We start from the raw sequence: 17470 nt of genomic DNA, 5'->3' as shown, positions 1-17470 counted from the left end.
ACCCCTACACACCTCCTTTGAGGAGCTAATTTTTACTGCCAGACCTATTGCAAAAAGTCGGATGCTGGGTATGTACATAGTCAATGGTAGGTTTCGAGGGGACTCCTATGGTAGGTGTACCTATATCTCATCTCTTGGCAGTAGTACTGTAGACTACTTTATCACTGACCTCAACCCAGAGTCTCTTAGAGCATTCACAGTCAGTCCACTGACACCCCTATCAGATCACAACAAAATCACACTCTACTTGAACACAGCTATGCTCAATCATAAGGCATCAAAGCCAAAGGAACTGAATAATATTAAGAAATGCTATAGATGGAAGGAAAATAGTGTGGAAATCTACCAAAAACAATTAGGCAACAACAAATTCCTTCTAGAAATGTTCCTGGACTAAAGGTTTCACTGTAATAGTGAAGGTGCAAACTTGGCAGTAGAAAACCTATACAGTTTGACCTCTCAGCTTCACTATCAAATCTAAAAATGTCAATCAAACAACATAAGAAAATTAACAACACTGACAAATGGTTTGATGAAAAATGCAAAAACATAAGAAAGAAATTGAGAAATCTATCCAACCAAAACATAGACACCCAGAAAACCTGAGCCTACACCTTCACTATGATGAATCACTAAAACAATACAGAAATACACAACGGAAAAAGAAGTAACAGCACGTCAGATATCAGCTCAATGTAATTGAAGAATTCATAGAATCTAACCACTTCTGGGAAAATTGGAAAACTCGAAACAAACAACAACACGAAGAGTTAACTATCCAAAATGGAGATGGATAAACCACTTCTCCAATCTTTTGGGCTCTATAACAAAGAACAAACAGAAAAAAACATATACATGATCAAATACAAGTCTTGGAATGGACAATTAAATACTACCAGAACCCCCTGAATCATCCAATAACATTGAATGAACTGCAGGACAAAATACAAACCCTCCATCCCAAAAAGACCTTTGGGGTTAATGATATCCTAAATTAAAGGATCAAACATACAGACCACAAATTCCAATTAGCTATACTTAAACTCTTTAACATCATCCTCACCTCTGGCATCTTCCTCAATATTTGGAACCAAGGACTGATCACCCCAATCCACAAAAGTGGAGACAAATTTGACCCCAATAACTACCGGGGGATATGCGTCAACAGCAACTTTGGTAAAATCCTCTTCATTATCATAAACAGCAGACACCTACATTTCCTCAGTGAAAGCAATGTACTGAGCAAATGTCAAATTTGCTTTTTACCAAATTACCATATGACAGACCACATATTCATCCTGCACACTCTAATTGACAAACAATCAAACCAAAACAAAGGCAAAGTATTCTCTTGCTTTGTTGATTTCAAAAAAGCTTTTGACTCAATTTGGCATGAGGGTCTGCTATACAAATTGATGGAAAGTGGTGTTGGGGGAAAAACATACGACATTATAAAATCCATGTACAAAAACAACAAAGTGTGCAGTTAAAATTGGCAAAAACCACACACATTTCTTTCCACAGGGCCAGGGGGTGAGACAGGGATGCAGCTTAAGCCCCATCCTCTTTAACATATATATCAACGAATTGGCGAGGGCACTAAAACAGTCTGCTGCACCCGTCCTCACCCTACTAGAATCTGAAGTCAAATGTCTACTGTTTGCTGATGATCTGGTGCTTCTGTCCCCGAACCAAGGTCGGCCTATAGCAGCACCTAGATCTTCTGCACAGATTCTGTCTGACCTGGGCCCTGATAGTAAATCTCAGTATGACAAAAATAATGGCGTTCCAAAAAAGGTCCAGTTGCCAGGACCACGAATACAAATTCCATCTAGATATCGTTGTCCGAGAGCACACAAAAAGCTATACATACCTCGGCCTAAACATCAGCGCCACAGGTAACTTCCACAAAGCTGTGAACAATCTAAGAAACAAGGTAAGAAGGGCCTTCTGTGCCATCTAAAGGAACATCAAATTCAACATACCAATTAGGATCTGGCTAACAATACTTGAATCAATTATAGAACCCATTGTTCTACAACCACCTAAAAGGATTCCCAAACCTTCCATAACAAAGCCATCACCTACAGAGAAATGAACCTGGAGAAAAGCTCCCAAAGCAAGATAGTCCTGGGGCTCTGTTCACAAACACAAACAGACACCACAGAGCCCCAGGACAGCAACACATGAGAAAACAATAATAACAATAAAAACAATAACAATAACAATAAAACAAATATATATACTTGTCACATTGGAAAGAATTTACAAAAAAACAGAGCAAACTATAATGCTATTTGACCCTAAACAGAGAGTACAAGTAGGAGAATACCTGACCACTGTGACTGACCCAAAATGAAGGAAATCTTTGACTATGTACAGACTCAGTGAGCATAAACTTACTAATGAGAAAGGCTGCCAAAGGCAGACCTGGCTCTCAAGAGAATACAGGTTATGTGCACACTGCCCATAAAATGAGGTGGAAACTGAGCTGCCTAACCTCCTGTGAAATGTATGACCATATTAGAGACACATATTTCCCTCAGATTACACAGACCCACAAAAAAATTGAAAACAAATACAATTTTGATAAACTCCCATATCTATTGGGTGAAATACACCAGTGTGCAATCACAGCAAGAAGATGTGTGACCTGTTGCCACAAGAAATGGGCAACCAGTGAAGATCAAACACCATTTAAAATACAACCCATTTTTGTTAATTTATTTTTTATTTTGTACTTTAACTATTTGCACATAATATGACATTATTTTGGAACTTTTGTGAGTGTAATGTTTACTGTTCATTTTTATTGTTTATTTCACTTGCTTTGGCAATGTTAACATATATTTCCCATTCCAATAAAGCTCTTAAATTGAAAAAATTGAACTGAATTGAGGGCGAAAGAGAGAAAAAGAGAAGAGTATGAGACAGAGGGAGAGGGAGAGAGAGAGAGAAAGAGAGAGAGTTGTCAGGGAATGGAGAAGGAAAGAGGGTGGGGGAGAGATGTGGGAGAGACAGAGTCTCCAGAGAGAGAGAGAGAGTCAGTGTGACATGGTGTAAGGAAGATGGTGAATGACAGTTAGCGCATACACACCAAACAGAAGCACATACCGTATGCAGAGATGTTCCCCTACTTATACGACACACTCTCCTCACATAGAGATAAGTGAACGCTCTACAGTCCCAAAGGTCTGTTTGTGTGTACGCGTGAACGCACGTGTGTGTGACTCACAGCGCATGGCGAGGATGCTCCACCCGAGGTGACAGCACATGCACCTTAAGCACTCTTTTTCCTCCATACAGACAAATACACACAAACTCTCTCTTCCTCTCTCTCTCTCTCTCTCTCTCTCTCTCTCTCTCTCTCTCTCTCTCTCTCTCTCTCTCTCTCTCTCTCTCTCTCACCCCCTTCTCCGCCTCTGAAGGACAGTCAGATGGATGGGGCGTGAGCGCGACAAAGACATTGTAGCTCGTCTTAGAACGTTAACTGAGGAGAGAGGTGGCTGCATGGTTTCTCTCCTCAGCTTCTCTCTGTTTCTCTGTTTATCTCTCCTCAGCCTCTCTCTGCTTCTCACTTTCTCTCCTCAGCCTCTCTCTGCTTCTCTCTTTCTCTTTTCTTCATCTTCCCTTTCCCAGTCGATCTCATTCTCTCCCATCACAGCCTCTCTCTCCCTCCCCTCCCTCCCTCCCCTCCCTCCCACTCTCTCTCTCTCTTTCTCTCTCTCTCTCTCTCTCTCTCTCATGAATGTCACCTCTGCTGATGGTTGCTGCTGGAATTCACAGACCACTCTCACACTCTCACACTCACCCGTGGGGGGCGGCCGGGGGTTAGTTGAGGGCTGTGTGGAGAGAGAGAATGCCAGAAGAGGAGGAAGATAAATCTCTCTCTGTCCATCCCTCTGTTCCGTTCCCGGATTCATTCTTGGGAGTCCGTCACCGTCCCGCCTGCTGTGCTGCCTCTGGATCTAAGTCTACTGGATTACCGCTCCGTTTCTTCGCTCATTATTCCTGACGCTTGCATTTCCACGGCAGGCAAAGTTGGGCATCCAGAGACTATATGTTGACTGCCTGTTCATTTCCTCTTGAATTTATATGCTGTTTGAGCTTCAAAATGATTTCACTCTTCACTGGAAAAAGTGTGATTTTAATATGACAGAGAAAAGAGCTCCGTCTCTTTTTGGGGGATTGTTTACTTATAGGATAGGCTAGTGATTTTGCTATATTTTGAACTTCGTTGTCGCTGGTGATTTGGTTGTGAGGGACAAGATGAGTGGGGAGGGAGGTTAGAAATGTAGGAAATGTCGATGTCTTTACATGTTTTATTTTTATCAAGCAGAGACATTCTAACCTCACTCACCCGTCTTTCTTTTTTACTGAAGATGTGACCTTAGTGGTCTCTGTTGTTCAGTGTTTTTTAGTGTTGGTGCATTTATTTCTCGTCACACTGGAGGGTCCGCTTTGGATGTGTGACTGCACTTGAACTCTCACCGTCCCCTGCTCTTCCCTTTTCCAGGGGGCTCTTAACCTAAACCCTCTCTCTTTAACCCTGTGTAAAACCCCTCTCCCCTCTCTGGGGCTCTCTCTGGACTTTCCGACCATTTTCTGTTGCTTGAAGACACAGACAGCCCCGCCAGAAGAGGGGCTGTTGGGTAGGAAGACACCCCCCTCCCAAAGGTGAGAGGGGGGGGGGAAGATGGCAGCTCTCGCCAGCTCTCTCATCAGACAGAAACGGGCGGTCAAGGACGACGGACAAAACCGACCGGTAGCCAACAAGAGGAAGCCTTGTCCCAAGAGCAACAAGTCTCTGTGCCAGAAACAGATCCTAGTTCTTATCTCTAAAGTGCGGCTATGTGGGGGTCGAAAAAGTCGAAAAGAAAAGAGACCGGGTGAGTCATCTCTCTCCTCCTTTTTTAAATGTATTTTTTATTCATAATAAATATAATGTAACATTTGGGGATGTTCCTGTTGGAATTAATTGGCAGAATGTTAATGAATGATTGATTTGAGAATGAGAAGATATGCGAGAATATAGAATTTGTTTGTTTGGATCAGTTCATGTCAGAATAAAAAGGAGTGCCATATTCTGAGCCCCTCGTTGTATTATGTATTCCCTAGACCTAGAGAGGGAGGATGCATAGAGAGACAACAGAGCTTAATGAGGAGTAGTTAGAAGGACTCTCCCCTCACACTGCAATCAGCCTTCCTCTAAGCCTTAGAGTTCCCATCCTGGGTAGTATACAGCTGCTGGGTTCCCATAGACACAGCATTAGAGTTCCCATCCTGGGTAGTATACAGCTGCTGGGTTCCCATAGACACAGCATTAGAGTTCCCATCCTGGGTAGTATACAGCTGCTGGGTTCCCATAGACACAGCATTAGAGTTCCCATCCTGGGTAGTACACAGCTGCTGGGTTCCCATAGACACAGCATTAGAGTTCCCATCCTGGGTAGTATACAGCTGCTGGGTTCCCATAGACACAGCATTAGAGTTCCCATCCTGGGTAGTACACAGCTGCTGGGTTCCCATAGACACAGCATTAGAGTTCCCATCCTGGGTAGTATACAGCTGCTGGGTTCCCATAGACACAGCATTAGAGTTCCCATCCTGGGTAGTATACAGCTGCTGGGTTCCCATAGACACAGCATTAGAGTTCCCATCCTGGGTAGTACACAGCTGCTGGATTCCCATAGACACAGCATTAGAGTTCCCATCCTGGGTAGTACACAGCTGCTGGGTTCCCATAGACACAGCATTAGAGTTCCCATCCTGGGTAGTATACAGCTGCTGGGTTCCCATAGACACAGCATTAGAGTTCCCATCCTGGGTAGTACACAGCTGCTGGGTTTCCATAGACACAACATTAGAGTTCCCATCCTGGGTAGTACACAGCTGCTGGGTTCCCATAGACACAGCATTAGAGTTCCCATCCTGGGTAGTATACAGCTGCTGGGTTCCCATAGACACAGCATTAGAGTTCCCATCCTGGGTAGTACACAGCTACTGGGTTCCCATAGACACAGCATTAGAGTTCCCATCCTGGGTAGTACACAGCTGCTGGATTCCCATAGACACAGCATTAGAGTTCCCATCCTGGGTAGTATACAGCTGCTGGATTCCCATAGACACAGCATTAGAGTTCCCATCCTGGGTAGTACACAGCTGCTGGGTTTCCATAGACACAGCATTAGAGTTCCCATCCTGGGTAGTACACAGCTGCTGGGTTCCCATAGACACAGCATTAGAGTTCCCATCCTGGGTAGTATACAGCTGCTGGGTTCCCATAGACACAGCATTAGAGTTTCCATCCTGGGTAGTACACAGCTGCTGGGTTTCCATAGACACAGCATTAGAGTTCCCATCCTGGGTCGTGCACAGCTGCTGGGTTCCCATAGACACAGCATTAGAGTTCCCATCCTGGGTAGTACACAGCTGCTGGGTTCCCATAGACATAGCATTAGAGTTCCCATCCTGGGTAGTACACAGCTGCTGGGTTCCCATAGACACAGCATTAGAGTTCCCATCCTGGGTAGTATACAGCTGCTGGGTTCCCATAGACACAGCATTAGAGTTCCCATCCTGGGTAGTACACAGCTGCTGGATTCCCATAGACACAGCATTAGAGTTCCCATCCTGGGTAGTACACAGCTGCTGGGTTTCCATAGACACAGCATTAGAGTTCCCATCCTGGGTAGTACACAGCTGCTGGGTTCCCATAGACACAGCATTAGAGTTCCCATCCTGGGTAGTATACACCTGCTGGGTTCCCATAGACACAGCATTAGAGTTCCCATCCTGGGTCGTGCACAGCTGCTACTACCATGACCACATGTTGTAGTAGACGACATAGAGAAAGCACACATCCCACATGCATACACTATTCTGAGTTCTTTGCACCTTTTAGACCTGTCTTTGGGGAGGTAATTAGAGCCACTTATTACTGTGAGTGTGTGTGTGTGCGTGTGTTTTGTGTATATTCCAGGTGTGTTGGTAATGTGCACTGTAACTACACCTACTGTTAATATTCAATTAGGTTGAAGATCCTTCAACCCTTTCCTCCCACACTCCAGAGATGATTAATGCATTTCAGATTGAGACCAATCTAACCTGTGTTCTAATCTACGTAACCTTGCCACTGGCAAAAAATCCAATGTTAACAACATTGTTCTTTTCAATATCCATTTGGTGGCCTTTAAAATGTCTGGTTTCTGAGAATTCTTCTGTGCTTCTGGATAGTGAAGAGTTGAATGTAAAGGATAATAGCAGCCGCCATATTGAAAATATAACCTGTAGTGTAATTCCTATTTTAGTCTCTCTATATAATCCCTGTTTGGAGAATCATACATTTTCTACCAAGACTATAATGTCTCCTACGTGACAATGCTGTCTACCAGATGTTGCTGTATAGTGTCTCAGAGTCAACAGGTGGTGCTTTGGGGCACAGTTAGGAAATGTCAGACAGGGATTACAATAGAAAGCTCTATGTAATCCTTGTTACTTCCTGTGGCCATTGGTGTTGCGTTATCAGAGACATTGATTTTGCTATGGCATCTCATCTGTTGTGTCAGCTATAAGTTATTATACGTGACATGCATTTTATGTGTGTCTTGGTGATTGTTTGTAGATCAGAATTGACATACAAGTGTGTTGAAGACTTTTTGTGTGTGTGTGTGTGTGTGTGTGTGTGTGTGTGTGTGTGTGTGTGTGTGTGTGTGTGTGTGTGTGTGTGTGTGTGTGTGTGTGTGTGTGTGTGTGTGTGTGTGTGTGTGTGTGTGTGTGTGTGTGTGTACACGTCTGTGTATATACTGAGTATGCAAAACATTCACCGTCCTAATGGTGAGTTGCACCCCCCCCTTTTGCCCACAGAACAGCCTCAGTTTGTCGGGGCATGGACTCTACAAGGTCTCAAAAGCGTTCCACAGGGATGCTGGGCCATGTTGACTCCAATGCTTCCCACAGTAGTGTCAAGTTGGCTGGATGTCCTTTCTTTATACACATGAGAAACTATTGTGGATCGAGAAAACACAGCAGCGTTGCAGTTCTTGACACAAACCGATGTGCCTTGAACCTATAGTACTACCATACCCCGTTCAAAGGCACTTCAATATGTTGTCTTGCTCATACACCCTCTGAATGGCACACATACACAATCCATGTCTCAATTGTCTCAAGGCTCAAAAATAATGATTTAACCTGTCGCCTCCTCTTTCTCTACACTGATTGAAGTGGATTTAAGAGGTGACTTCAGTAAGGGATCATAACTTTCACCTGGTCTGTGTATGTCATGGAAAGAGTGTTCTCTTTAAGTGTTCTTAATGTTTTGTTCACTCAGTGTACTGTATATGTACATGTGTGTGTATGCCTGTGTGTGAGTGAGTGAGTGCTTTCCTACCATATGTATTTGTATGAGTTTATGTGTGTGTTTATGTCTCTGTGTGCCAGTGTGTGAAAGCCCCTGAGTAATGGATGACAACAACCTCTCCATGAGCCTGAAATAGCACAGTGCTGTATGCCTATTCCTTCAGTAGCTACAGAGTGCACTGCCATGCCTCAAAGCTTTGTTATGTTAATGTCCATTGATGTTGCAACTGTGAGTGACAAAACAACAGTGAAAAACAACAGGAAAGCTCTGATGATCAGAGCTCACATATTTCTGAGTATTTGCGTAACACAGCTTCAGGCCACTAAATGTCTCATAGTTGGGTTCAGTTTAAGGTACACACTTTGTTTAGTGTTTGTGTCTTTCATTTTGGGGGTGTGAGGAGAGTGTTGTATAAGTGATCGTTCGTCACTTCCACCATTTTAAATGCATGTTCGTTTATTCTGCTATCAAGCCATCAGTATCTTCATGGTAATACTTTTATAATCACATAAGCAGCTATATTTACTAGGGTCATGAAAACAAATATTTTCAGTATACAAATGTCCTATAATGGTGGTAGGTGTCTAGTCCTAGGGATGTCATGTTACCATCAACCATGTGTGATAGTTGCAGAATGCAGCATCAGCCTCTGTTCCCACCTTGCCTACACCTCTTCCTGTCCTGGTCGCTTTTAAGATGGCCGCTGCCGGCCCACTAGATGAAAGCGATGAAAGCTCGCTCCCACTGTCAGTGATCTGCAGCGATTGTCCCTTCTCCAATCGATCCAGCTCACTAATTTATACTGATTAATCAATAATCACCCTCTTAGTTTGTCCAAGGAGGAATTCGACCTGGGAAGGGTGGGATATCGACCAGTGACCCCCTTCTCCCCTCACACACACCCTCTAACATTCTCTCTCTCACACACACACACACACACACACACACACACACACACACACACACACACACACACACACACACACACACACACACACACACACACACACACACACACACACACACAAAAATGCACGCATTCACACACGCATGAATATGCACGTCAACACACACCTACAACCCGGCCAAATGACACCTGGGCAAGATAAGAATGAGACAGTATAATGAACCGAAGCTAAAGAGAAATGTTTGATCTGCAGTTAACATTTAATGACAGTCACACAGACAGGAAGTGTAGTATAGTCCCAGACGTCTTCTAGTGCAGAGGTGGTAGGGTATGAGCAGGCATCAGTAGGGCCAATCGGCTGCACTCGGGAAAAGTTCTTTGAGTCACAAATCTGGGCCCCTATCGGTGAGCAGGAGACCAGGTCATGAGGTGAGATCCAGATGATTATAGCATTAAGCTGACCACAAGAGATCAGGGCCCTAAAGTTGCTTACTAGACAACATCTGATCACACTGTGCAGTGTTAGGTAGCCCTGCGACAGGGGTCAGAGAGAGAGAGAGAGAGGAGGGAGGAATACAGAGAGAGAGAGAGCGAGAGAGAGATAGAGAGAGAGAGAGGGAGAATGAGGGAGGAAGACACAGAGAGAGAGAGAGATAAACAGAGGAAATAAAAATGTCAGTACAGATACAGAGCAAAGAAGAGACTGAGTTAGACTAGGGGGAGGATGGAGGATATGGGGATGGTGATCTGAGTTAAACCAGGGGAGGATGGAGGATATGGGGATGGGGATCTGAGTTAGACCAGGGGATGATGGAGGATATGGGGATGGGGATCTGAGTTAGACCAGGGGAGGATGGAGGATATGGGGATGGTGATCTGAGTTAGACCAGGGGAGGATATGGGGATGGTGATCTGAGTTAGACCAGGGGAGGATGGAGGATATGGGGATGGGGATCTGAGTTAGACCAGGGGAGGATGGAGGATATGGGGATGGGGATCTGAGTTAGACCAGGGGAGGATGGAGGATATAGGGATGGTGATCTGAGTTAGACCAGGGGAGGATATGGGGATGGTGATCTGAGTCAGCCTAGGGGAGGATGGAGGATATGGGGATGGTGATCTGAGTTAGCCCAGGGGAGGATGGAGGATATGGGGATGGTGATCTGAGTTAGACCAGGGGAGGATGGAGGATATGGGGATGGTGATCTGAGTTAGACCAGGGGACGATGGAGGATATGGGGATGGTGATAGATAAAGAGGGAATCGACAATGGAGAGAAGAAGAGAGAGAGAGCTTGGTTTGATAAAGGAGAAGGGGGGGGAGGAGAGAGATGTGAGTGATCCTGTCATAGAGAGAAGGCATGTAGAGACGTTACTGAGAGAGCGAGACCATGACGTTGAAGGACCACTGTCAATAGAAAAATTATGTATTTCTACAAGCTAAGTCCTTCTTTCCCATTTTGACCGACGAAAGCATGAGAACAAGCACTATCACATAGTATCTGACAGCGCTATAGTCTACTGTACTTCCAACAGGCTGTCGTGATAGCCATCATATCTGCACAATGATTAAAACGATTATGTGCTTATATCACCAGTAGACCATATGCAATCCTGTCTTTAAGCTTGGTGTTTTATTTGAGATTAAAAATGTGTTTAGCCATGAGAAACAAGGTTTAAAAATAGCATTTTGTATCTATTTTCAGAGTATGGAATAAAACCCATCAAATTTAATTTATTGGTCACATACACATGTTTAGCAGATGTTATTGCAGGTGTAGCGAAATGCTTGTGCTTCTAGCTCCGACAGTGCAGTAATATCTACCAAGTAATATTGCAGCAGTAAGTGGCTATGTTCAGTCACAATACCATGTTTTTTTGTGTTTTTTTTGTGTTTGATGTTACTGATAATTGTAGTTTTTTCAACTGTATGTTGTGCACATTTTCACAACATACAGTTGAAGTCGGAAGTTTACATACACTTAGGTTGGAGTCATTAAAACCCGTTTTTCAACCACTCCACAAATTTCTTGTTAACAAACTATAGTTTTGGCAAGTCGGTTAGGACATCTACTTTGTGCATGACACAAGTAATTTTTCCAACAATTGTTTACAGAAAGATTATTTCACTTATAATTCACTGCATCACAATTCCAGTTGGTCAGAAGTTTACATACACTATGTTGACTGTGCCTTTAAACAGCTTGGAAAATTCCAGAAAATGATGTCATGGTTTTAGAAGCTTCTGATAGGCTAATTGACATAATTTGAGTCAATTCGAGGTGTACCTGTGGATGTATTTCAAGGCCTACCTTCAAACTCAGTGCCTCTTTGCTTGACATCATGGGAAAATCAAAAGCCAAGACCTTAGAAAAAACATTGTAGACCTCCACAAGGTTGGTTCATCCTTGGGACCAATTTCCAAATGCCTGAAGGTACCACATTCATCTGTACAAACAATAGTACGCAAGTATAAACACCATGGGTGTCACGACTTCCACCGAAGTCCTTTCCTCTCCTTGTTCGGGCGGTGTTCGGCGGTCAGCATCACCGGTCTTCTAGCCATCGTCGATCCACTTTTCATTTTCCATTTGTTTTGTCTTGTTTTCTTACACACCTGGTTTCCATTGCCATCATTAATTGTTATGTATTCAACCCTCTGTTCCCCCCATGTCCTTGTGTGGAATTGTTTGTTTGTAAGTGCTTGTACGCTATGTTACTGGTGCGCGTCGGGTTTTGTACCCATGTAGGTTATTTTTGTATTGCCGTTGGTTTTGTAATTAAACTGCTCTGACTATTACCTATCTCTGCTCTCCTGCGTCTGACTTCACTGCCACCAGTTCTCTCTCCTAGAGATGAACATACTTTGGTGCGAAAAGTGCAAATAAATCCCTGAACAACAGCAAAGGACCTTGTGAAGATGCTGGAGGAAACAGGCACAAAAATATCTATATCCACAGTAAAACGAGTCCTATATCAACATAACCTGAAGGGTCGCTCAGCAAGAAAGAAGCCACTGCTCCAAATCTGCCATAAAAAAGCCAGACTATGGTTTGCAACTGCACATGGGGACAAATATCGTACCTTTTGGAGAAATGTCCTCTGGTCTGATGAAACGAAAATAGAACAGTTTGGCCATAATGACCATCGTTATGATTGGAGGAAAAAGGGGGAGGCTTTCAAGCCGAAGAACACCATCCCAACCGTGAAGCACAGGGGTGGCAGCATGATGTTTTGGGGGTGCTTTGCTGCAGGAGGGACTGGTGCACTTCACAAAATAGATGGCATCATGAGGATGGAAAATTATGTGGATATATTGAAGCAACATCTCAAGACATCAGTCAAGAAGTTAAAGCTTGGTCGCAAATGGGTCTTCCAAATGGACATTGACCCCAAGCATGCTTCCAAAGTTGTCGCAAAATGGCTTAAGGACAACAAAGTCAAGGTATTGAAATGGCCATCACAAAGCCCTGACCTCAATCCTATAGAAGATTTGTGGGCATAACTGAAAAACGTGTGCGAGCAAGGAGGCCTACAAACCTGACTCAGTTACACCAGCTCTGTCAGGAGGAATGGGCCAAAATTCCTCCAACTTATTGTGGGAATCTTGTGAAAGGCAATGCTACCAAATACTAAGTGAGTGTATGTAAACTTCTAACCCACTGGGAATGTCATGAAAGAAATAAAAGCTGAAAGAAATAATTCTCTCTACTTTTATTCTGACCTTTCACATTCTTAAAATAAAGTTGTGATCCTAACTGACCTAAGACAGGGAATATTTACTAGGATTAAATGTCAGGAATTGTGAAAAACTGAGTTTAAATGTATTTGGCTAAGGTAAACTTCAGACTACAACTGTATACCCAAAATACACGTAAATCTAAGTAAGAAATGGATTAAGAATATATCCATATACGTCAGAGCGGCATTGGACTAAGATACAGAGGCATAGTATAAAATACAGTATATACACATATGAAATGGGTGATGCAATATTTACACACAATTAAAGTGACTAGGATACCGTAAAATATTATAGAGTACAGTTTACACATATGAGATGAGTAATGCAAGATACAGATATATTATTCAAGTGGCCAGCGTTTAATTTCCTTAAGGTGGCCAGTGATTCCTAATCAATGTCTATAGGCAGCAGCCTCTGATGTGCTGGAGATGGCTGTTTAACAGTCAGTGGTGTAGTATAGAATACAATACAGTATATACATATACTTAAAACATAATTTAAAAGTGACTAAGATACCGTAGAATAGTGTGGAGTGCAGATTATACCTATGAGATGAGTAATGCTAGATACGGAAACATTATTAAATTGGCTATTAATCCATTTCTGAAAGTGGCCAGTGATTCCTAATTAACAGTGGCAAGAAAAAGTATACGAACCCCTTGGAATTACCTGGATTTCTGCTTAAATTGGTCATACAAATTGATCTGATCTTTATCTAAGTCACAACAATAGACAAACATAGTCTGCTTAAACTAATAACACACAAACAATTATACGTTTTCATGTCTTTTTTGAACACACCATGTAAACATTCACAGTGTAGGGTGTAAAAAGTATGTGAACCCTTGGATTTACTAATTGTTTGACCCTCCTTTGAAAGCAATAACCTCAAGCAAACGTTTTCTGTAGTTGCGGATCAGACCTGCGTCAGGAGGAATTTTGGATCATTCCTCTTTACAAAACTGTTTCAGTTCAGCACTATTCTTGTGATGTCTGGTGTGAACTTCTCTCTTGAGATCATGCCACTGCAACTCAATCGGGTTGAGGTCAGGACTCTGACTGGGGCCACTCCAGAAGGCATATTTTCTTCTGTTGAAGCCATTCTGTTGTTGATTTACTTCTGTGTTTTGGGTCATTGTCCTGTTGCATCACCCAACTTCTGTTGAGCTTCAATTGGTGGGTAGATAGCCTTACATTCTCCTGCAAAATGTCTTGATAAAATGTCCAGGCCCTGAGGCAGCAAACCAGACCCAAACCATGATGCTCCCTCCACCATACTTTACAGTTGGGATGAGGTTTTGATGTTGGTGTGATGTGCCTTTTTTTCTCCACAGTAGTGTTGTGTGCTCCTTCCAAACAACTCAACTTTAGTTTAATCTGTCCATAGAACATTTTGCCAGTAGCGCTGTGGAACATCCAGATGCACTTTTGCAAACTTTAGACGTGCAGCAATAATTTTTTGGGACAGCAGTGGCTTCTTCCGTGATGTGCTCCCATGAACACCATTCTTGATTAGTGTTTTACGTATCGTAGACTCGTCAACAGAGATGTTAGCATGTTCCAGAGATTTCTGTAAGTCTTTAGCTGGACTGTGCTCTTGCAGTCATCTTTGCAGGACAGCCACTCTTAGGGAGAAGCAACAGTGCTGAACTTTCTCCATTTATATACAATTTGTGTTACCGTGGACTGATGAACATCAAGGCTTTTAGAGATACTTTTGTAACCTTTTCCAGCTTTATGCAAGTCAACAATTCTTAATCTGAGGTCTTCTGAGATCTTTGTTTGAGGCATGGTTCCCATCAGGCAATGCTTCTTGTGAATAGCAAACAAAAATTGTGTGAGCGTTTTGTATAGGGTGTTAACTCTAACCAACATCTCTAATCTCATCTCATTGATTGCACTCCAGTAGCTGACTCCTGACTCCAATTAGCTTTTGGAGAAGTCATTAGCGTAGGGGTTCCCATATTTTTTCCAACCTACACTGTGAATGTTTAAATTATGTATTCAATATAGACAAGAGAGGATGCTCTCAATTGTGCATCTGTAAAAGTTTGTGAGGGTTTTAGGTGTTAAGCCAAATGTCTTTAGCCTCCTGAGGTTGAAAAGGCACTGTTGCGCCTTCTTCACCACACTGTCTGTGTGGGTGGACCATTTCATTTTGTCAGTGATGTGTACACCGAGGAACGATGTGGATAGGGGGGAGCTCCCTCTGCTGTTTCCTGAAGTCCACAATCATCTCCTTAGAGATGGCACCACACTCCTAGAGCCCTCATCTCATCCCTGTAGGCTGTCTCGTCGTTGTTGGTAATCAAGCCTACTACTGTTGTGTCATCTGCAAACTTGATGATTGAGTTGGAGGCGTGCTTGGCCAAGCAGTCATGGGTGAACAGGGAGTAGAGGAGGGGGCTGAGCACGCACCCTTGTGGGGCCCCAGTGTTGAAGATCATCGAAGAGGAGGTGTTGTTTCCTACCTTCACCCCCTGTGGGCGACCTGACCCAAGCTTGGAGGGTACTATGGTGTTGAATGCTGAGCTATAGTCAATGAACAGCATTCTTACATAGGTATGCCTCTTGTCTAGACGGGACAGGGCAGTGTGCAGTGTGGTGGTGATTGCATCGTCTGTGGCTCTATTGGGGCGGTAAGCAAATTGAAGTGGGTCTAGGGTGGCAGGTAAGGTGGAGGTGATATGAGCCTTGATTAGTCTCTCAAAGTACTTCATGATGACAGAGGTGAGTGCTACGGGGCGATATTCATTTAGTTCAATTACCTTTGCTTTTTTAGGTACATGGACAATGGTGGCCATATTGATTCATGTGTAGACAAAAGAGAATATATCTGAATATATCTGTATACACACCAGCCAGCTGGTCTGCGTATGCTCTAAGGACACAGCTAAGGATACCATCTGTGCTAGCAGCCTTGCGAGGGTTAACACGCTTAAATGTCTTACTCACGTCGGCCACAGAGAAGGAGAGCCCACAATCCTTGATAGCGGGCCGCGTCGGTGGCACTGTATTATCCTCAAACCGAGCGAAGAAGGTGTTTAGCTTGTTCGGAAGCAAGATGTCGATGTCTGCGACGTGGCTGGTTTTCCTTTTATAGTCCGTGATTGTCTGTAGACCCTGCCACATACATCTGGTGTCTGAGCCATTGAACTGGGACTGAACTTTGTCCCTATACCAACGTTTAGCCTGCCTGATTGCGTTGCGGAGGGAATAACTACACTGTTTGTATTCTTCCATATTCCCAGTCTTCTTGCCCTGGTTAAATGAGGTGGTTCACGCTTTCAGTTTTGCGCGAATGCTCCCATCTATCCAAGGTTTTTGGTTGCTGTAGGTTTTAATAGTCACAGTGGGTACCACGTCTCCTATGCACTTCCTGATAAAGTCTTTCACCGTATCGGTATATGTGTCGATATTATTTTCTGAAGCTACTCTGAACATATCCCAGTCCGCGTGATCAAAACAATCTTGAAACGTGGATTCCGATTGGTCAAACCAGCGTTGAATAGTCCTTACAACGGGTGGTTCCTGTTTGAGTTTCTGCCTATTGGAGGGGAGGAGCAAGATGGAATCGTAGTCCGATTTGCCGAAAGTTAGTGCATGGGAGGGTCAGTATATGCATTCTGAAAGGTAGTATAACAATGGTTGAGAGTTTTTGCAGCGTCGACACCCAGCAAGTGTCTGTCTGTCAGTGGGCAAAACAATGAGCATGGATCACCTTTGCTTTGTCCTACCAATTTCTAGGTATTTTCAACTTTGTACATGAACAACCAAAGGACTAAATTACCTCTTGGCAAATAACATCCAAGGACCATGACGCTGGTATCCATGCGTAACCATTTTGGATTAGTTTTGGAACAGACGGAGAATCAATTGCTCTATTCCGGTGTTTGAAAATGAGAATGCTCAATATGCAAGCATCAGATTACAGCCTTACGCAACAACAAAGATTTGGGTCCGTTCCATAATCTTTTAGGACTGTTGTTTTTGTTCAAAAGGAAAAAAGACAATTAGAAGTGAAGGGATTGATGTTTTTGGTTTAGAGGTTTCATTCATTTTCTAAAATAAGTCTCCAGACTGGAGCTTCTAACACAGCTACAGTGAACAGTAGATGGAAGCTTCCAGAATCATGTGATATCTAAAAAAAATGCAGAGTGCATAAATCTGATTATTATCATTCTCTTTGAATCGGATCAGGGGAAACGTGGCCTTTGGCCAAACACACAGCGATATTGGAGTACAGTAGCCTTCAGCTGTAGTGGCAGTAATGAAGATAGGGGGCTGTTTTAGTAACGCTCTTATGGTTTACTCAAGTTACATAGTAAAATGGTAATTACATTATAATAATAGCTGTTTTAATCTGGGATTCATAAAAAAACAGCACCATTACCATTTGGCATCAGGTTGTGTTGAACTGATTGAAGTAAGTACCAGATAGTACTGTTACTTCATAA

General features: G+C 43.2%; 1 protein-coding gene across 1 annotated transcript in view; it reads left to right on the top strand.

The window, feature by feature from the left end:
* The first annotated feature begins 4295 nt into the window (after positions 1-4295).
* Positions 4296-17470, top strand: part of LOC120021447 (fibroblast growth factor 11-like) — a 70500-nt gene continuing 57325 nt past the window's right edge. Inside the window, exon 1 of the mRNA XM_038965219.1 lies at positions 4296-4889. Within this exon, the coding sequence (XP_038821147.1) occupies positions 4697-4889 (193 nt within the window). The 5' untranslated portion in view covers positions 4296-4696. The remainder of the gene's footprint in view (positions 4890-17470) is intronic.

The sequence above is a fragment of the Salvelinus namaycush genome, chromosome 26 (assembly GCF_016432855.1).
Source record: "Salvelinus namaycush isolate Seneca chromosome 26, SaNama_1.0, whole genome shotgun sequence".
NCBI classification, from domain to species: Eukaryota; Metazoa; Chordata; class Actinopteri; order Salmoniformes; family Salmonidae; genus Salvelinus; species Salvelinus namaycush.
This window is presented reverse-complemented; position numbering and strand designations above follow the sequence as displayed.